General features: G+C 33.6%; 2 protein-coding genes across 3 annotated transcripts in view; one reads left to right on the top strand and one right to left on the bottom strand.

The window, feature by feature from the left end:
• The window catches only part of chas (chascon), a 102,281-nt gene extending 79,577 nt beyond the window's left edge, over nt 1-22,704 (top strand). The window contains exons 6-11 of one of the 2 annotated variants that reach the window (XM_068777204.1): nt 9,222-9,374; nt 10,070-10,171; nt 10,695-10,845; nt 11,379-11,465; nt 15,602-16,832; nt 21,201-22,704. In XM_068777204.1, coding sequence (XP_068633305.1) covers nt 9,222-9,374; nt 10,070-10,171; nt 10,695-10,845; nt 11,379-11,465; nt 15,602-16,832; nt 21,201-22,398 — 2,922 coding nt within the window. In that variant the 3' untranslated portion in view covers nt 22,399-22,704. The remainder of the gene's footprint in view (nt 1-9,221; nt 9,375-10,069; nt 10,172-10,694; nt 10,846-11,378; nt 11,466-15,601; nt 16,833-21,200) is intronic. The other variant, XM_068777205.1, reaches the window with a different exon arrangement.
• LOC137933416 (alpha N-terminal protein methyltransferase 1-like) lies at nt 8,130-8,786 on the bottom strand. The gene has a single exon (XM_068777368.1). It carries the CDS (start codon nt 8,784-8,786, stop codon nt 8,130-8,132), a length of 657 nt encoding a protein of 218 aa, XP_068633469.1.
• Nucleotides 22,705-22,953: the final 249 nt, after the last annotated feature.

The raw sequence follows: 22,953 nt of genomic DNA, 5'->3' as shown, positions 1-22,953 counted from the left end.
TAATTTCGTCGTTATAATGAAAAACCTGACCAATTAATATTTTGGTTTTGTCTGTATTTTTCCTGGATATAAATAATCCTTTATTATTTTAAAAAGTAAAACGCTTACGTAATTGTGTAAAGAAATTTAAATAAAGAACTAGCTAATCCCGCAAACGACATTTTGCAAAAGAAAATAAAGTTTTTAATTAACAAATAAAAAATTAGGGTTGATCGTAGAGGGGTGAAAATTTAGGATTGTATGTATTTTTATATGCTGTATCATAAAAAAATAAAAACAAAAAAATTTACCTAAAAGTAAAAAAAATTAGGAGTGGACCACCCTGAACATTTAGGGGGAGAAAAATAGATGTTGTCCGATTCTCCACCCGGGCCGATATGCACGCTAAGATTCACGAAAATCGGTCGAGCCGTTTCGGAGGAGTTCAATCACGCACACCGTGACAGGAGAATTTTATATATTAAATTAATAACTGGAAATACGAGTTAAACGTCATAAACATACGATGGCATCATAATCTAATGCTATTTAGCTTGTAAAAGAAGCCATAGCTTTGACTTTATTTGTCAATTAAAATAGTTTATATTTCTTGCACTTAATATACCAGTGTGGATTCCAAGGAAATGCATTTCCATAGAAACCACTAATGCTAATGAGGTGGGTTAAGGTTGACTTTTACCAAGATATGTTATAAGATAAGTCTTGATCGAAGAAACAAAAAGAAAACGTTTAACGTTTGAGAAACTCGCGGATACTTTACGCTCGATTATCGCGTATTTGATCGTAGGGCTTGGCAGATGTCGTTAGAGAGCCTCCGAGACGCCGTGATTCATGAGATAAGGCGGCAACAAGTCTGTCTACCGCCATTAATTGAGAATTTGTCTCGTCCAGCGCAAACCTATGTACTTATTTGCAATTTCATTAGAACTCGATTTATGAATAATGTTCACGCTGCAAACTTTCTTTTGCGCTTTATATAAAACATTTTTTTATTTCATTTATTACACGCTCACTATATTAATTTATTCTGTAGTGTATTATTGCACTATTTATTTGCTAAAAGATAAAAAGGCGTAATGAGATTTACAATGTATAATAAGATGATCTCCTTTATTCTAGTTTCTGTTACATTTCGATTGTTAGCCTTGTAGGGGTGGTACAGTTTACAGACTCGTGGACTCGCACGGAGGAGTTGTGTTATTCTAAATGTAACACATGTGGGACTCTCTAGTTTAAAGGATAGATGTCGGTGTCATTACAGGTCGTTAAGAAAGGCAGCCCTGTCCCTGGCTGCACTTGATAGTCTGTGCGATTTGGCCCTGCTTACCGCGAACATTACATTATTTTAACGACCACGCATCTCAGTACAGTTTGTGTTATTTGAAAAATAGTTCCATCATTATACGTTCACCATCTAAGTACTAGAATACAACATTGGATTTAAATAATTAGCTTCAGTATGTAATAGGTTTATTACGCTGCGCTATTAACAAATACACCTAGACGTCCTCTCGCGTAAGAAATGTTAACTAATATTGCTCTGTATGCTTTTTTATATAATAATATTATAATTTTGAAGTGTTTAAAACGAAAACTTCGTATTACAAGTTTAGTCATATTTACATTGAAAATTGGACTAGTGCTTAATTGTTAACACTGTGTTTTAGCCTCTTTGTTTGATTCAAACAATTCTTAAAATATTGTGTAATTTAAGGGTAAGTTTAGCAGTGGTGTGTATAAACCTTTGCAGCCGCAATTTACAGGATACTAATAATGTCGGTCTTTCTTGAGGGCATGAATGAAACGGTAAAGATTCAACAGAGTGCGTGGGCAGACTCCATCGTTAGATAAACTTGAAGGTACTCATTAATTTCCCTCGTGTTTAATAGCGTGCAGTATAACGAGAGGGTATTAGTTGGAATTAATTTTGCAGGAATATCATTGCGTCCTATATTTAGAAGAAGCGCTATAATAGTATATAAACCGCCGTAATGCGCTTTTATTTTATGTAAACTATAATTAAACTACTTTATGATGCGCATAGAAATATAAGAAAAGTTTTAAAATAATCGACTCTTTTAAAATATATTATCTGTATAAATAAAGATGAATCGCTCTAGATTTTCCGGACCATTTCTTTTTATAACTCATACTTAAACAGCTAATTTTTTATATATTCGTTAAGACACAAGAAAGTTTAACGCAGATAAATAATGGAAGAAATAGAAACGGGTTAAACATGACTTACCATTTCCCAAACACACCATGAAGTAAAAAAAGACAATTCTCATAGCTGTCAAATATTTTACGTAAATTATAGCCTACCAACATAAGATGGCTTATTAGGACGTAAATATTTACATTGATATTACAACAACAATATTTTGTTATTTATTAATCGTTGTATTTTAACAAGGCATTACATTAATTAATAACATTTTTACCCTTAATTAAGTTTTAATTTTTCTTCATTTGGACTGCGATAAGTGAATAGTTTTTGACAGTTCGAAATCATATTGTTACCGTGTTTTAAATTTAGTAGTAAGGAACCACCGGTAGCCTAGTGTTTAAGGACTGTGATATATATGTTGCGGGTTCAATCTTACTACACTATTTATACAAATTATTTAACAATTGCATAATATGTAAACGGTAAAACAAAAATCTTACGATCAAAATTCAAGAAGATACACGATAGCCACTTGATTTACGTGATATATATAGCTAATAAGAATCTACGAGTATAACATTAAGTTATCAGTATTATTTTAAGAAAAAGCAGTTTCGTCGTCGTTTCAGCCCGCAGACGCTCGCAAGGCATAGGCCTCCTCCAAAGATATCTATTGGTACATCCCCCCTGGATGTACCATAATCGCCACGCTTAGTAGGCGGGTTGGCGATCACAGTGTGGTATTATAAACATGCAGAAGACACCAAGTCTTCTACCGTTAGGCTATCACTGTTCATAAAGCCGATTGAAAAAACAAAGTATAAATTATATAAGCCATTTATTATGTGAGACTTTTTAAACTATTTCTTGTATATATATATATATATAAAATAATTAATCTTTGTTTATTCTCTATTTATAAATTACCTAGATACTTGTACTTTTGTGTTTAAATGTATGCTTTAATTATATTTTACTGTTTAACAACAAGGTCGCTGACGCCTCTACAGTTAATCATTAGGATAGTCACTAACACCACACCAGAAATAAATAAACGATTGATTTAAATTTAAATAAATTAATTTGATTTAAAATTTAATTTATCATTAAATAGGTCTCTTACGCGCCACTGTACATACAAACAGTTACAAAGGCGTAATAACTCTGTAAAATTTGCTTTTGTAACCCGGGACAATGTCTAAAATATCGCCCATATCTTATAGGAGTCAGTATAAATCAAAGTTTCACGTAATTTTCGCAAGCAGCTGGCTGCCTTCCAAGTAGAATGTCGTGTCCTTCCAATTGCCTATTGCTTAACTTAATACTATTTGGTAACAACCGGCTTTACAATACTCAATAATACGAAAGTTTCGAAGATGGTTCGTGGTTGATTACAAATCTAGTGAACATTAATGATTCTTACACTTTACAAGTCACTTCAATAAATTACAAGCAAGAGCTGTTGATTAATTACATTTTGTAATAATTAATATTCAACGATCTCGAGTTTATTAATAAACAATGTTTATTGTTATGGTTCTTAAAACTATAGTTGTTTGTAATTTACATTATTTACTTTAAGATTATTTATGTCTATGTCGCATTCTAATTTTAGTTGATCGGTTTTAAATGGTTGTCGGTGTACTTGCATTGATTCATATTCGGTGATATTTCGTATTGAGAACTATTGGGCTGGACACAGTCCAGCGGATTAGCAAGTTGAAGTGGCAGTTGGGACTTAAAGGCTCTGAAATTGAGACCACGGACCGGCAAACGCAGCGTAGGACGCCTCATCACAAGGTGGACAAACAACCATGTTAAGGTCTTCGGAGGACGCTGGATGCAGACCGCATCTAACAGGTCTTATTGGAAATCTACGGAGCAAGCCTATATTCAGCAGTTGACGTCTTACAGCTTAAATGGTGATGATGAACTAATTTGATTTAAAATAACACATTCTCAAGTGTAATGTTACAGCTACAACGGCCAAGCACTCAATCCGGTAAAGTTACTGGCCTGTGCCGGGACTACCAGGGCAGCCATTGAGTTTTACTACTTATAAATAAGGTTTAACTATCAGTTTATTTACTCCATTGAACCTGGGGAAATAACATTTGAGCAGCATTGTAAGTCAAGTCAAAAAAGAAAGTTGCATGGTAATTTTTGCTCAATCATAGTGTCAATAAAAATAATACTACTTTGTTTGTGGGTATTTTAGTTGCACGGATATTAAAGTGAAAACGGTAGATTCAGCAAAGAGAATTTTATGTTTCAGAATTATGTGTATCGTGATTTTACCTCCTTAATAGTTACAAAGAATTTGAAATTACATACAATCACGTAATGTTATGTCTGTTTCATCGGATTGCATTAGTATTTTTTTTCTTTTAGACTATAATCATAAACAATCTTTCGACCACTTTAAATATTTTTCTGAGAGATTAAGATCGTTGTGGACCGTGGCGTTGTCGCTACATGCCGCCGACCGGTTCAAGCCGGCGCACCGGCACGCTTTGCGTCGATTACTTTTACTTCTTCGTATTAACAACGAAATAAATATTAACACAGGTGATACACGATACAGGTTAAAAAGAAACTGGACTGAATTTTTAAATGGGCACATTTCTCGACTACAACTTATGTCGCTTATTTTCTATTTCTAATGAAAATTTATGTAACTTTCATATAAAAAAGAAACAAAATTGAAGCAAGTGTTTATACTGACAAATAGGTTTTGATAAGCACTTTATTCACTACAAAACAAGTAATTTTGAAATAAATGTACTTAGGTAGACATGACATATACTATCCGAATCTCTGTTGCTATGAAGTTAAGTGGGATCATTCAGCGATCAATGAGAATACAATAAATATAATGTTTTATTATGCAACAACACTTTTAATATCTAAAGTTGACAAAGACTGAAAGGTAATTTACATGCAGTAAAAATCATAAGAACAGTACGGTACGTTGTACAACTTCATAAAAATCATAAAAAGTGCAAACTACAACAATGTTTAAAAATTTCACGCGATCTTATGAACTATGTAAGCTTTCTAAATCTCTCTAACAAAGGTATAGCATAACGCGGATACATTTCTACGATAGTGTCTATGATAATAGCAATAGTTGTTACTATCCAATAAACTTTGAAAGTGCTAAAAATAAATATATCAAAATATAGATCTTCGTCAAGTCGGGTGTAAAAAACATCCAACTATGAAAAACACTTTTTTGAGGAAATAGTTGCGGCGATTTTTTGTTTTAATTATATGTATAGTATATTTTATTTTACCTGCACGTTGAAAATCTACTAATTAATTACTAGCAGTGGTATCCCAGCGGTAGTAGACTGAAACTTGCAGTCATAGGTTGCAAGGTCCGTTCCCGGGGTACAGTCTCATATAATTCACACTTTGTGTATTAGTTATAAAGGATTGTCACAGCTCACAAGCAAGTTTCCAAAGGATAGGTAGTAGCGTCCTACGCTTATCATGACAGCATATTACGATCGCCAACTTGTCTGTCAAGCGTGGTGATTATGGTATTTCCCCCTATAGATATCTTTAAGAAAAGCCGATGACTTAACTAAGGAGTTTATAAAAAAAGTGACGAAGTAATCCGACGTGCCAAAAAGTACTGGTTACTAATATAAACTATGACAGATATTTATGCGAACCGCGTAAATAATCATTATTATTTTATAGAAATTTAGAAAAAATATTAGATAAAGTTTTTTAGTTTATTAATAGTTATATTTTGTTTTTGTCTTCTATGTTTACATTTATAATAGTTATAGAAAGTTGTTAGAATATAATCATGCTTTGAGATTTATATATTATGTCTTACAAAAGTACATCGTGATTTTACTGCGTTAATCTAATGCGTATAGTTAGAGGGGTAAAGTTTCAAACTGGTAAACAAATAGCTCATTTGGGAACAAGCTTTGGAGCAAATCTATTACCAACCAACCTGTATAAAGTGATTACTCATTACATTATTGATATGCCATAGAGCAATAACTTAACTGGCTGTACAAAGTCTGCAGGGACAGATAGTAAACAATAACTAATCTCAATGTATAGTAAACCTTATAAATTACGTTATTAATATTTCAGAAACTATAGTCATTTGTACGGGGTATATCTGCCATACATGAACAGCAAACGAGCTATACGTTTAAATAAAGCTTTTTTATCTATTATCAATCATCACATATTGTATAGTAAAAATTAGGATGTTACCATCTGCAATTTGTTGTTTACGAAATAACGATAAAGATACAGTTAGTCGTGCTTCATGTTTTTATTCCGTCGTGTAGTGTTTTACCGTAACGACAAATTGAGTCTAACTGATGTGAATTGAAATGCTAAACAAATCATACGTAAACACTGGAAGTTCCTTTCAAGAATTGATGTGTGTCCAATAGAAAAGTTTTTACGTCTTCAATGTAAATAGTTATTATTTTTCGTTTTATGTCAAAAATCTATTTATGATCTATAAAGGCTAGTATTATGATTAAACGAATAAAAAAATGCTAAAGATTTGTGTATTCATTTCTCAAACAGCAGAAGTGGTGTCTTTAATGTTGTTTAACTAAACGTTGTGGCTGCTTGAAACAAAACGAAACAACATAGAAAAAGTTGCATGATATCCAAGTGCCGTTGTAATTTCCTGTCCCATAAATACGTCAGGGAGAGTGTGAAGCCCCAATAGCGAAGGTCATAAACGAAAAAAAAAACAGCTTTCTAAGACATCCTACTAACTAACCGGAATACTTATCGCTTAATGAGTAACAGCTCAAGTCAAGGTGACCATCACGAAGGCGATTGCGCCTGATCACTTCAACGCGTCATCCCAAATGACTTGGAATCTTGGCGACCTCGTGAAATATCCAATGTTCCGGCTCGAACTGACGTACTCGAGGGCGCTTTCAAAATAAATTACTACATTAACGGCTTAGATAAATTCCCTCTACACCCTGGAACTTTCAATTAGCGAATCGTTAAAGGCAACGATGTATCACGAGAAAAAATATCTTAAATTGCTATTAGCTGTCCATTGCGAGGTCTACGTATTATCGTTAATATTATCAGTACTACTATTGGAATAAATGTAACAGGTGTGAAGTCTTACTATGACTAAGTCTGTTGGAAAAGAAATAGTAGTACTACTGTTAAGACTGGTAAAACTCCTGAAAATAGGCGATTTAGTCATACTCAATGTTATCCTTTACCCTATAGTTCCATTTATTTCATTATTCGTTCACTCATAATGAGCATCTATTTTAGTTTTGCGAATTCGCTTCGATTAATAAGAATATGACTTTATAAATTTTATACTTTATAAATCGAATGTAACTGTATCTAATAGAAAATTACTGAACGCCCAGAGAGTACTAATAACAGGGTACGGTGCGATATGCATCACTAACTGTTCTACGATCCAACATCGCCGATGCTGGTGTAGTTAACTATTAATTGCGCAATATTAACTTCTATGAAGTACAATAAAGTATATCTAGTTCCAAGCTTTAATGTATAATATTTTAAAATGATACAAATAAACCTTTTATAAAATTTATACCATTTTAAATCCAAAAAATAAAAAAAATAATTCTATTCACGCATTGTAAAAAGTCTGTAATGATCAACAATTCCTCGAGTCTACCAGTTGATGCGGTGAATGCGCTTGCAAATATTTCGCCGCCGTGGCACGTTCAAGATCCAACTTTATTAAACGACACAATCACGAATTCTGCCCACGATTCGCCACTTCATCAAAGATAAGCCTTCATTCAGTCTGAGTATGATGTAGAACTTCTTACAGTTATTCATTATGAAGTAGTTTCATCAGCCTACGTCTTTTTATAGATTGATTTAATCTCAACCTTTTCTATATTAAACGTATTTTAATTTATCACAGATATTATTATATAAGACTTAGTTGACAAGACGTTTAGTTGGGTTTTAATGCAAACATGTGTACAGAGTAAATATCTTCAGGAAAACCAGTTTGAATGTCAGTTTTAATTATCTCCAGATTACTTTGCTGAAATAAAGTTATCATCATTTTATAAGGACGAGTAACAGAATAATCTTCATCATCATAATCATATTCGTTCGATCCTGTTACATTTTCTTTTATTACAATCAAACCATTAGTAGCCAATGATTGCCTACATTTTCGTAAAAAAATTACAAGATCTTTATCCGTCAAATATCCCAGAACCCACTGACACCATATCAAATCATACTTCTTATCAGGTTTGAATTGTTGTAAACTTTTCTGATACAGCGTTCCAAGTTTTTCATTATTTGAACCTATAACTTCTTTAGCGGTGTTAATAAACTTTTTATCTTGTTCTATTAAATCAACTTTATCAAAGTATGGGATAAGTAAATTCTTGCTAACCCTTCCAATACCCGCTCCACAATCCAAAGCTGTTTTGGTATCAAATGGATCTTTAAGCATTAACAAATCATTAAGAAATACTTTAGATCCATTTATGTCAATGTCCGAAATATGACCAAAACCGCCGAGCACACCGTTCACCGTTGCAGGCACTTTGGCCCAGTAACTTGCGGACTTTTTGTAAAATTTATTCTGTGTCATGACGCTATTTGGTTGACGTTCTTGTCACGTTTTTAGTTTTAAAAGAGTAAAAAGTATTATATTCATATTTCAGCATATCTGTAAAGGTTTTTAGTACCTATGTTAAATTCTGAAGCAATATTTATTTAATTAATGTAACTAGAAACAGAGTTATACTTATTTGTTATATTTTGTGTTATGTGTTAACTAGTTGTGCCTTTTTTAAATTTTAACCGTTTTCAAATTTCCATTTCGTTATTAAAATCATTAGTATCTTCTTAAACGTCGAAGAGAACATCCCTTGGCAATTTCTTCTTTTTAAAAACCATAAGTTAAAAATTAATGTATTTATTACTTACATTTATCATATTCGGAATTAGTGATAGTAATGTTTTAAGTGAAAAAAATATGTGAATATTTTTGTTGACTTAATTCGTTTAAATTGTTTGTTTTTAGGCCCTCATAGCTGCTGTAAATGAGACACCCGAAGAAGATATCCGAGATGCTCTGAAGGTGCAAACTGAACACCAGCTTGCTCTGGTGCCCCGAGGTCCCGAACTCGTCAAGGATACCGTTGCTTATAATACTACCGTTAAAACTGATGACACTGTAAGTTTATATTATTTGTTATTATTCGTAACGATATATTTTTAAAATAGTTTCAGTTTCGTTTATAATTTAAATTTGTTTTTTTTTCTCGTAACTAAATTTATTTATATTTATTTAAAGAAATTTGTAAAGTTATAAATATATACATTAATTAAGCAATTGTCAATTTAGAAAGATCGCACTAAGTTAATAAAATATTATTTTAGAATATTTATTTTCGGCTGGATCATATGAAAACACCGAAGCAAAGCGTTGGAACAATTGTTAACCTAGTTTTCTTCTTTTTTATTCATTGTGAATTTATGCCAATTTATATAAGAGAAATTTAAATACCTAACTATTCCTAATAAAAATGGAGAATTATATATAAAAACATTAAGGCATATTTTAAGTTGCTATAAAATCTTATCTCATCCAGTGGGTTTCGAATCTATGACATGTGAAATATGACTTTATTACATAACAATATATTTCTTTAAAATTTTCGGAATATTGCTTTTCCAAAGATAACGTAATAACCATTGTTAATTATAAGAAAACTTTTTTAATGGATGTGAACAATAAAAAGCTTTGAAATCAATGAATCCGAATCACATAACCTTCCGAACAAACACCTAAACATACTTTTTTTTCCTCAGATAAATAACTTAACCTATAATGTTAAATTAACATGTAATGTATATATTGTATTATAGAAAGAGCTTCGCGCGTTGCGGCCGGATGGAACGATAGTGACAGAGACTCGCCACACCAGGGAAGAGGAACGTCTGTGTGACGAGGAATTACCTAAGGACGAGGTACAAACATAGTTTATTCTTATCTTTGGAATAAAAAAAATATTACTTTACATTTGATCGGTCGCTGATTTAAGTTGATGTGATGAATAGACGTGCGCCTAAGAATATATAGTAGAGCTTGTTACCAACAAATGAATTAAAAATGAACTTTTTGTCCTTGGTCAAAGTGTTTTGCCGGTTTTCTTATAAACAACTCTACCGGGTGTTGTATATATTGTAGCATTCATCGTTACCAAGCTTTGAGTTTCTCTTCGTTTAGGTCATTGTGGATCTATTTCACATGTTTAAGAAGTTGTTAAGGTTTTACATCGTTAAGGCGGGCTTTCAAGGCCAAGGGCCCCATCAGGAGTTTCTTTTTGAGCTGTGTTGGATACGTGTTTAGACGACTGGTTGCAGTTATCGAATTAGGTTTAGGTTAGAAAGTATCGGGAGCATTATGCGATGATCAACATTAGGTCAAATATAATACACTAGTAGGTATAAATGTAACAAAAACAATTGAACGAGTATTTTTTCTTGTCAGGTTCGTTCAATAGCTAGTAACGAGAGCTTGGTGGAGGAGACCGGCGGCACAGAGCGACGCAAGCGCGTGGACGTGGAACGGACTACAGACCTAATGGCGGGCGGCCTGCGCCTTGCCACCCAAGTACACGCAAGGACACGCACTGAAGAAGGTACGCAATTCTGTATTTTCAGTTAAACAAAGAATTAGACTGAAAATTATTAGGTAATAATAACGATCATCTATTAAATGACCCGTTAGAAACTGTAAATAAAAGATTATTCATTGTTTTTAATTTTTTAGAATATCCTCAAGAAGATACATGTAAGCCGAGGCTTTTGCGGGAGCCCTTAAGCGTAGTTAGTTATTACTAATGAGTTGGTGGTGCGCTCTCAGCGCCCTCTTATCTCTTGAAAATGAAAATAATACTAAGCAAGCTCAACTTTCATCGCAAAAATATGTTATCCTCTTTAAATTAGTGACGAACTATCAGTGAAAACATATATCATGTTGAAATAATATTTTAATCATAGAATTATGTTTTTGTTGTCATCATATTTTTAATTTAAAAAAATAGTAAACTTTTTTTTGCTTGCATTAATTTTGAAACATTCAACAACACAAACATCGTTTAAAAAATATTATAAAATACGATAATATAATAATACCATAATTAATTACATTGCTTAAAATTATTTGTCGCAGTCGAAAGGGAAGGACAACCTAATATGGATGACGACTGGGACAGCTTATCTGTAAGAATGCGCCGTCAGCGCCGCCTTCGCATAAACGGTAAGTGAAACGAATATGATAGTTTAGCTATTCTACAACAGAGGGCAGTAAACAAAAGATATTTTGTGTAATTATTGTTACAATAATACCACATAGGAATAGATGGCGCTGTTACACAAAAGTTAATTTAAAGTTAGAGTCAAAAACAAAATATTAACCAATTAAAACAATTATCAAGGTACACTAATTGTTCTTTTTATTATTTTTTTTTACTTCAGTTTTTTCGCATTTTACTTTATTTTAACTTTTAGTATTTTTTCTTTATAACCCTTTTCCATTTCAAATTTTATGCTCTAATCAGAATTAAATAGGAATTGCTCTATGTCTATTAATAACAATAATAAAATATCTAAGCATATTTTAAATATAAGTTATTAAATAATTCTTAGGTAAATAGTATTAATAATATGAAGTTAGGTATAACACATATACAGTATTTATATTAACTTATTCTATAGAACTTTTATATATACTTTTTAAAAACAATTTTTATACCTAGAGGTTTTGTGGTGTTTTGCTTACATTATTTTAAAACAAATTGTAAAACTTACGAATTACGGCTTGTTTGTGAAGTATTCAATTTATTTCTGGGTTTTTTCTCTTTGTCATTTCATATTATTCTTATTTTTTTTGTTGTTTTCCAATTAAAAGCATAATTTATGAAAATATAAATTCAATACGGAAAATCGTCTTTTTTGAAAACGACCACAGCCTTCATTTTTAATAATTTATTATGCTATTAACAGAAAATAGTATTAAAAAAACCATGAAATATTAATTATATCGAAAATCAAAATGAGCTCCGTAGTGCATGCGTAATAAATATCTGCATCTATATTTGAAGCTAGGCATATGGTGATATCAAAACTGCTGTAACGCGCCTCTATAAAGCAAAGTAATATAAGAGAATAAGCACTGCTGACGCGAATGGCGATAGCGACCTGAATGAATGGACCGGCCGATACTTCTGCCCGTTCCGATGTGTACTTAAGTCGCGGTACAGCTGTTCCGGTTGCACTGTACCAATGATTTCTCAAACTAGCATTAATTAGATTTCGTTTTGGCTTCCCGAAGCGATAATAAAGGTAGTAATCAATAGCAGCCGACCAACAGGAGTTTTGCCCTCTTTCACCCTTGAGTCGGATTGTTAAACGGGCGCCTTCGTGCCTCATATCTGCATGGAGCATCCGGTTTAGAGACTTTAGAATGTGGTTCGGACTTGGCGTTTTTTGTACTCTACTACCTAACACCAACGTGATATATAAATGCCAGTAGGGCAAATGTCCGTCAAAAAATGTTTGTTGCCACTGTCAAACAAATTACAATAAGAATATGAAATATAAAAATGTCATAAATAAATATAAAAAAATATAAAAAAGTCTTTCTAGCGATTATTCTATATTTGTTTTTAAGAATCTATTAATATACAGAACGTAAAATAAACGTCCAATTAAAAATGATATTATCTCTTGACGTAAACATTTATGTAATTCCATCACGGAGATCACGCTTTACAATAATGGTGATAGCTGTTCCAGTGGCCGTATCAAGTAACAGCCGCTCTATATCGATACTGCCCACGACGTTGGGACTATTATGGTATCATGTGTTGTAAATCAATATATCATTCTTAAAAACGTTTTTGCTGCCTGTCTTTGTGATAATAAGATTTGCTACCAAAAACATACTTGTCAAATAATGCTTTTGTTGGTCAGTGAACAAAAGTAGAAAATATATGAATGTTTAAAATACATTGTAACATGTAAAATTATTATAGTGTTATGGATTTAAACTTAGAGATCACTTTTTCATTTTTAAATTTGAAAAAGAGGCGTATCCGTGGAAGTTAAGATGTCCAGCCACATATTGCCCATCCAAATTTTACTGTTACGTAATTCACTTTATGTCATAGGCTGTGCTTAGTGTAGTGATTAGTAAATATTTGTGTGTAATTTCGTTGTTATGGAATTAAAAAAAAGTAACTGTCATAATCTAACCGTCGTTTTAATTTTAAAATTAGTTTTTAATTCAAGAGCTCGTTTGTATATATTACTTGTTAAGCTGTATGAATATTTTAAGACTGCATATTTTGATTAATTTATTTTTATTAGTCAATTTTTTTAAATAGTTGTTCAACACCCTTAACAAATCTTTATCAACATTTGTTAGTATCTGTGTGACAGCATGTAGTTGTATGTTTATGTTTAGAGATACGTAGATGTTAATCATTTGACGATAGAAATAATAGTCTTATTGGTTTGGCATTCATATATGACATTACAGGATAATCGAAGAGCAGTAGTGGCTTACCGGTCAAATAAACTGTGTGTGAATTATTTTCGTTATATGCTACTCTATGAAACAAGATATCATGGATAGGCTGAAATATCCATGCACCAACGAACACTAGTGATGTGTTATTCGCAAAACTTCAAAGAGATTCAGGACCTAATGAAGAACCAAAAAACCTTAGCATTAGCCTTAAACCAATGAGTATGAATTAAATGAATAAATTCTTCAAACAGCATTAGACCTGCTTCGTAAATTCCGACTCATAAACCTTCTTTAAGAAATAAAATTTTACTATGTATAGAGCATAGCAGTAGATACATAGGTTACTACAAATAATTAACTTATTTAGACACTGGTAGGTCGTTTTCAACCGGTCTCCTTGCTAACTAAATTAAACCTGCTTATAGAGGTTTTTTTAAGTTTGAATTGATTTGAATCAAATATTAGCAAAAAATAAATGTATACCTTCAGTGTTTGATTTTTTAATCATTAGCCAATCGTCTTAAAACCGAAGATGTTAAGTGATTATATTAAGATTAATTTGAATCCGTACATTACAATAATATTAAAATGTAGCATCTTGTGTTAATTAGTATTAATTTTTGTCAGGTAGCTTTAGCAAGTATGTAATGGAATACTTATGCAAATCGCAACCTTCTGCATCCTAATACAGCGAAATACAACATGATTTATTTTCTGCTCTTAACGTCGTAGCCTTGTTTTAATGGGCACGTACTACTGGCGTTTGTAGCGAAGGTATCATGTATAGAGACATTGTTGTATTTATTTATTTACATTATTATCCACACGGGATCATTTACTGTAACAACTTGAGTACGTCATTCACAAGAATACAAGAAGATCCCTATCTGATCAAAACAGATTTAGATTAGGATATCTCATTATAGAGGTATAATGAGATTCTTCAACTCAAATCTATTTTTCTTAATTTCAGTGAATTATATAATTAAAAGTTGAAATATTTTGTGTACTAGGTGGTCCGTTTAAAATTTGAAGTTGGCAACATAAGTGGGTCTAGACTACCGCATATTGTCAATTCTATGTAACCTATTGCCGTTTTACGTATTTTTTCTAAATATAACATTATTACCGACAAATAATTTTCTATATTTTAATATATTAACAATCTTACAGTTTTTAAAGGAATTATTTTGTTACATTTCAATTAAAAAATTTTTTTTTTATCTGTGCTTACTTTTTTTATTCTAAACACCTTTTGCACGGAGTTATCAATATCTTAGAAACTTCTCTTCATACGCTTTACATGCTTTTCATAATTTATTAACATTGTAGCAAGTAGGACTGTACCTTCTAGCAAATTTCAACTTGCGTGTGTTACAATTTTCCAAAGCTGATATTATCTTTTTCTGTAACTTTATGGCGTAGATATCTTTTCGCGGAAAGTATATTCCTCGACGATATTTGAAGTCGACAGGAATGGTTATACAAAATTCAATATTTATTTTTATAATTAAATATATACGTTATTATATTATAACTATTTTTGTAACGATGATACAAGTGATATAAAAAATACTACATATTTGTAAGTAAGTAATAGGTGAAACGTACAAAGTGACCTAGAAATAATTATTCAGTTGATAATTTACCACGCTACTATCACAGATGTTAAGTAAAATGATGCCCGTGTTTACAGCTCATTGCATTGACCTTAGTTAGTTTGGCAAATGTATTGACTGAACGATTACGCCATATTGTATGACTGAGGATGGGGGCGACCCGTCCACTCAGCCGTAAGCCGTCGGCCGTGCGGCCGCACCTTATCGTTCTTATCGCTGTACTAAGTTAATTTTTACTTTCAGACCTCGAAAAAGACTACGCTAAGCGGCCTTTGGATTTTGACATCGAGGAGGAAACACGCAAAAAAGAGACGTCCAAGTGGCTCGAAAGCCACTTCGGCAGTGATTCCCGTTCATCGCATGACTCGATCGCTGAAGAAATCGGACGTAGACCGGAACCTGCCTATTATGTAAAAAACAAAACCGCCGATGACGAAGGTTATTACGGGAAAACTATATCGTCAGTGCCGCTTCCGACCGCCTATGGAGATAGAGTACTTCGTAAAACGAAATCTTCGACACCCTCCGACGAACGACCTACAGGACCAGTTAATAAGACGGGAGGATATTTTAAAGGTGTAGCGGATTGGTCGCAACGCCGTGCTACTAAGCCGAGGATGCCTGAGCCGCGGAGCTCGTCCCCTTCGCCGCCGGCGGTTCGCTCGCCGTACGCCAGCAACGATCGTTTAAACGGATCTTCTCCGCGACACGTTTACGGAAAGCGCGATTCTCCTCAAGGAAGATCATCACCGATCGGTCGCCGCCACCCGCCTTCGCGCGATGATTCTGCTTACGTATCGTCATCTACGATGCATAGTCCGCCACGCGGTTCGCCATTTCGCCCACTAGAAACGGACCGATCTTTTCGCGAGCCGTCCGTCGAAGATGATTATCGGCATCCTGTTGCTCCCGAACGAAAGCGACAAAGTAAACAACGTGTGTCCGAAGAGCATCGTTACGATAGCGGTTACAGAAGTTCATCTCGGAATGGAAATTCGGGTCGTTCTCGTGACAGCCGGGAAGAAGTTGCTGCAGAACCTCCGCCTGATTACTCTCCACCGCGTGAACGTCGGGGCAGTTCGGACAGGGACAGAACGCCGCCGCGACGTCGCGAAGAGCGTAAACAAAATCAGAAAACGCGTTTCGCGGAGAACGAGGCACGACGGCGTCCGTCGCCGGTGCGAAAATCAGTCGGCACTGCTATAGGGAACTCGATAAGGAAATTGGTTGGGAAGATTCGCTCCGCATCAGCGGAAAGGCGGACGAGATGGAGGAATTCTCGTTCGCCGTCACCGGAGCACTCGTCCCGTACATACAAACAGTACGGGGGCGAGTTGGCGCCTCCCGTCGCCCCCCCGCACCGATACTACCTCGGTGAAGACCCTTTCGCGCCCAGCATCTATGGCCGAGAGCACAAGTACGAAGGCAGTCCGAGGCGAGCTGCGGGCAACGACGCCCGTGACCATCGTGACAGGTGAGTTTTGCTATTAGGTGTTATTTTTTTTTTAGTTAATAACGAAATCGACATATGAAAAGAAAAAGTTTGCAATCTGCTCGCTGTAAACACGACTTAAAGATATAAAATATGTAGATCGTCCGCAACATATATAATATACAACAAAATAGATATAAGAACATGTGAATACAATAATAATGTTAAATATTGTTATCGTTCGATAAGAAAAAAATAGTTTACAGTATATGTACAAACCAACATTTTTTTAACATGGAATCACTGAAGATATCGACTTGGTTTTCATCAATTAATCTAGTAGTAAACAGATTACTTATTTGGTTCGAATGTCCCGATGCCTATTATGATTACAAATTTATTCATTTAAATGACAACACCTCCCAACGATGAATAGTATCTCGTGTCACAATTTGACTACGCGTCAGCCTACATAGTTATAAAAAAATGCTTCTTGTTTTGATACCATAGACAGATTTAGTTTTTGTATCTTAAATATTTAACGATACAGCGTAATGATTTGAAACGCTATATTAGGCTTGGACTATATGAAGCAGGTGATAATTTTATTCGTATTTTATGATATACCTTTAATCATAAAAATCTCTTATAGGGCAATATTGACTTGTCTTCGTTCTACTATTATTAGTTAGTTCTACTATATATAAGATTGTAAAAGTGTATTTTTTTTTGTAATTGTACGTATTTCAGCCGGAGCGTTGTTATTGTACTTTTATTAACGTCATCAAAATGATCGCGATCTTGATTCGCCGCAATTGACCTTAAATCTATTTATCTGCAAGGCTAAGAATGGCTTATAAAATGCAGTTTGTGGTCTAATAATAGAAGCAGTCACAAGTATAATTGCGATTGCATTCTTAACGTTATACATTAAATGGAATTTTAAATACAGCAAACTAATAACCAACATGTTTTATTTTAATAGCTCGATAAAGCATTGATTTCTTATAAAAGTCCTTAAGAGTTTATTAAAAAAAATATTTATACTTTATATGTCCCCCGTTTGAATCATGTCTTTGGCATTATTTATATTTTCGTTGCGTTTTGTAACTTATATTATTTCAAAATATATTCTAGCCAAGTTATACCTACGCGAGCTTTGAAAAATGATTTTTTTTAACGAACGCTCCCTCCGTCAAGTTGCAGAAAGAATTTTGTAAGATCCATTATTAGCTGAAAGCGCAGTAGTACTCAGTAGAAGCATATTCTTATCAAATTTCAAGTCTCTAAGCCTTATGGTCGCAGATATATCGTGATAAGTCCGTACTTAGTTGACTTTCACTATACTTTTTTTGTTTTTAGAACGTTTATACAAATATGGCGAAACTATTCTAAAGATATCAATCCATTCAGTATTTCAAATATCAGCCTCGGAATTTTACGTGATAAAAATTGTGATGTTGAAACTTGGTACTTAAACATCGTAATTGGCTAAATCAGTACACAGTACACATTGCAAAAAGCGATAGAAGCGATAAGTTGCTCAATTCGAGGAAAGATGGTATGTCAAGTGGTTGAGCAAAAGTCAAGATTCCCGTAACAAATAGTCATATTTATCTTTTGGTTATGTAACAAGTACCAAATTATATTTACTTATGAAGTAACTTGCGTTGTCTTGTTATCGAAATAACAATACACTTTTAAGGTTAAAGAATATGTTGTTGGTAAAATGAAAATTAGAAGCACCCTAAACGTATGTCGTGATAATATTAGTCTTTTTTATTTAAATATTTTATTCTTTATTTTTATTGACTTAAACATAACAAATAAGTAGTATAATTACTTGATAATAAGTGTCACAGTACCTTAGCACTTAGATTCGATAATAAAAGATGCCCTTTACGCTTAGATCAGGACTTCTCAGTTTTAATTATTACCATAAACTTATTTCGAAGAAGCTCTAACAGCCCAGAAAGATGAAAAATATAGCTATTTAGTCTTTGCCATTGCGTTGAGACGTCCCGCTTCTGTTGCTAAAAATACACACTACTGTTTGTTTCTAGTTTAGTAATGAATGGTTCATAAAAAAATTGAAATTGAATGTATAGTTTTTGTTATAAATTTAGGTATGATTAGGTTTAAATGCGGGTTTATTTTAATTTTACATAAATATTTTGACCTAAAAATGAAAATGTATATTAAGTAAAACAAATAATCATTTTTCATTGATGAGACGTTTATGTTTTCTGTTGCCTAGTTTCCCTGAACTGGATTTTTGTTTGGAAATTGCTCTGATCTCTTCCACTACTTTTATTTGCGTATAACACCAACCTAACTCGACTGTGACGTCGTAGAAAAGCAATCTGTGAGAATAGTTTTGCGACGTTTCTAGGGTAACGTTATGAGGAGTCAGAGTTTACAGTTTGGGAAGCCCTGGTCGAGAGAATTCTTTATAGAATCACGCTAAGAACGTATTGCTTAACATTTCTTGTTTTAAATATTAAATAAGCTAAATATAGTTAATAGGACGGGAGAACGCAAGCTTCGCTGGGTCCGCACTACCTATTGAAGGTGTACTGCATTTTTGGTCATTTTTAACACGTCGAAAATATTCTGGCAAAGTTTTATACCATACACATATGCATAAGAGCTATAATGCGAAAATATGCAATTTTTTCAATGAACACTACTATAACCCCCTTTGTGGGTGGAATTTCGTAAAATACGTTTTTATTTGATCTCTATTTGCGTATGGAATATAATGAGTCAGTAGATAGGTAGAAATTTCATATGTACAAAGAGTCTTAAGAATTGAACGAACGTTTGTTGAACGAACTTTTGGATATCTAGGCCCGCAACTTGGTTGTTTTTATAATTCACACTCGCTTAAAGTTAAAGAAAACAACATTTATAAAATAACAGGATGTTCGTACTTACAATTTGAATTGTTAATACTAATCTATTATCATGTAAAATGTACATACGAAGCTTAACAAGAGACGACCAGTGCAGTTTACACACTTTCAAAATACAAATGCCTGTTTCGTACTTTGTACTGACCGACTTACATACTAATTAATTGTTTTCATATAAGTACATAATGTATACTTTGAAAACGTAAACGGAAACATGTTCAAACCACATGAATCGCTTAAAAAAGAAAGTTAACCACATAAATGCCTAAACGGTACAAAGAAGGATTTATTTATAACAATTTTACTATTCATAAGTTTTACCAATAATTTTTGATAACAATGGCTTACTGCATATTTGGTTGGTATGAATAATAGAAACTCGACATACTTTATATAGCAATATATAAATAAGGTTTAGAGTTAGTTTATTTGTTAATATTTATAAACTTTTTCAAAGCTGTCTTTGATTTCTTGTGTTTTGGTTTCTCGTTATATATATGCATTGTTTTAATTTACAAGAAAATAACTAAACCTAATAAAATCAAATGCATAATTCGTGTTGAATATATTGAAAAAAATGCAATAGTTTTAAAAGATGACAAAAATGTTTCCAAAATTATTAAAAGATTTTTTTTAATATTTGCTCATATACAAATACACAGATGATTAATTTAAGATACACATAACTCTGTAAATAATTAATACATGGTAGTTGTTAAAGTTGTTGGTAATTTATTTAACTTCTTTATAATATTTATTCTCTTACGATAATAACATGTATAAGAATAAAGTAAGAGTTAAAATATTAAACTATTTAAATCTTGTAAGTCAGTACGACAAAAGGTATACTCTGCGTTCCGGCATAACTCGCCTTTTCAACATAGCCGCTGTCCATGGGCTTTACCTATTACGGCCAAATGTGAGTTTCATTCACCAAGCAGCCCTTATTTGGAGCATACGCGTTAAGGCAGTCATATTTGTCACATTGAGACGCCTGCGTTATAAGAAATCGCATCGGCTAGTTCTTGTCACGAGTGTGACTCACTACTATGAAATGCCAGTACAGGTGTCCACTTTTGCCTTGTCGAATGTAAATGAGTTTTAAAAGATCTAGTTGCAGATATAAATACTCGTTTCCTCTTAGATTCTTTTAGTAATCAAACATACTCGCCACTGTACATAGGCATACCGGCACGAGTAAGTTCGCTATTGGTACAGCGTTAATAAAATACTTGCATTGTATTACTTGAATATTAAATTATTGTTACATACATACATAGGCGTATCAGGGTATTAAACAAAACAAAGCATAGTCATTAGAAGCGTAGGCGGAGATCCTCCATTGAATCCAATTACCCGCTAAAATACAAGATTGCCTAGTTTTTGTTGATATGCTGCGAGATAACAATAAACGGACGTGGGCTGTGCTCGTTTAATAATTACGAGACGCTATTAAAAATGTAATAAATCAAGTTTTTTTTTGCGCTCTTTTCAGGGGTCAATTTTCGAGCACGCTCGGTCGATTCAGCCACTCAACGAGTCGCTTGAATCCGAACGGTGAACCAGAGGAGGAATATTCACGCAGCGCCCAGACTTTACCGCGAAAACTTCACGACAGAAAGGAAAAGACCACCGAAAAGACAACCAACAAATACTGGCAACGGCTAACGCCGAACAAAAGATCTACAAGTGCCATCAACATATCAAATAATCACAACGTGTCTCCGTCGCAGGAAATCAAAATCAACGGCTATCCGCCCGGCCCAGCGAAACCCGCGAGGACCTACAAGGGCCTGAATAGAAGCAAAAGTTTTGCTATGGGAGCTCCCGAACAAGAGACTCACCCACGCTACGTCTCAGGCATGAATCGCAATTATTCGACCATGTACAAATCCAACCCGCATCTGAGTAAACTCGATGAGACGCCAGAACAACTCAAAAGCCCCGGCATAGTTTCCATTATTAACCGAAGTCAACGAGATTTAGCTGATGCCGTCTCCCGGGAGACTGAACGCAGACGTGACGGGTTATTTGGGGCAAGATACGGTAAAACGGCTCCGCTAAGCAACGGTCATACAAACGGATATAATAAAACGTATGAGGAAACAGACAAAAAGAAGATTTTCTTGAAAGGACTCCGTGAACGCGCACCAGATTTATATCAAACGCTACACGCTGACGACGAGTCAGACGGCAGTCGATTGTCGTCCCGATACGGCACCCCGTCGCCTCATTACAAGGAGCGAATATCAGAGGAACGGAAAGTACCGCTCTACAAAAGTGAATCGATGAACCGAGAGACGAGTCCTTTTGTCTCACGATTGGAGACCAGATTGAAATCACCGGCAAACAGAAGGGGGAGCAATAGCAGCGATAACTATTCAGAAACATACAGATATACTACTCGTTCAGGCGATCCGGAACGGCCAAGTGTAACCGACACTGTCGAAACGGTTAGTAAAAAAGTAGTGCCTTCCAGAGACGGCCGGTCGAAAGAGATAATAGAGTCAAGAGAAGTAAACTCGGTAACAAAGAGTAGAGGTTACAAAGGGGAACCGATTAGCAGTATTAAATACTATGAGAATGGGGTACGTACTTCCCCGCCCTATGAAAGTAAGAACGGATCTGCACCGTTGTATTCGGAAAGAAGAAGTAGTAATTACAAGGTAGTAGAGAAGGTTAGAGATTATTAGTTACGTTGGATCGTAACATAATATTGCCATAAACGTTATGTTATTGACATAACAGTAACGGAGCGAAGAACAGAAGATTTTTTTTAACGTCGATTGAGAACAAACGGACATCTTATAAAACTCATACGATAACATTTACATTCGTTAAATATAATAAATCGCTTTGTCATGTAAAAAGTCATATAGCTTTACTAATTTTATATTTAAAACATAAATAATTGATATATATCCGTCCATTTTTAGGAGTTTTGTTTGAAAATTACGTTGTTTATAAGTAGAACATATTTAAGATAATGATTTGTAAAATATACTTACATTTGTATAACATTTATAATTTCTTTTTTTCTAATAAAAATAAATTTTTATAGTGTATTCGTGAAATATAATGTGTTAATACGCACTATAAATTTTGTTTTACTTTGTCAATTATTTAAACATTATTCAAAATACACTAAACTTTTAATAATGAGGAGTATTCTATAGTAAATTAATTCGTATCATTCAACGAAATCAATTTTTAAATACAAAATTTTTTACAACAATCGCTTTCAAAAT

The sequence above is a fragment of the Battus philenor genome, unplaced genomic scaffold (genome assembly GCF_028537555.1).
Source record: "Battus philenor isolate CCGP_79_NKW_IND1 unplaced genomic scaffold, ilBatPhil1.0.hap1 SCAF_13, whole genome shotgun sequence".
Classification (NCBI taxonomy): domain Eukaryota; kingdom Metazoa; phylum Arthropoda; class Insecta; order Lepidoptera; family Papilionidae; genus Battus; species Battus philenor.
Note: the sequence above shows the minus strand (reverse complement) of the source record. Positions and strands in the feature narration are given on the sequence as shown.

Bases quoted from the DNA above. Each gene is read 5' to 3' on its own strand.
- LOC137933416 (XM_068777368.1), bottom strand. From the start codon at position 8,786: ATGACACAGAATAAATTTTACAAAAAGTCCGCAAGTTACTGGGCCAAA.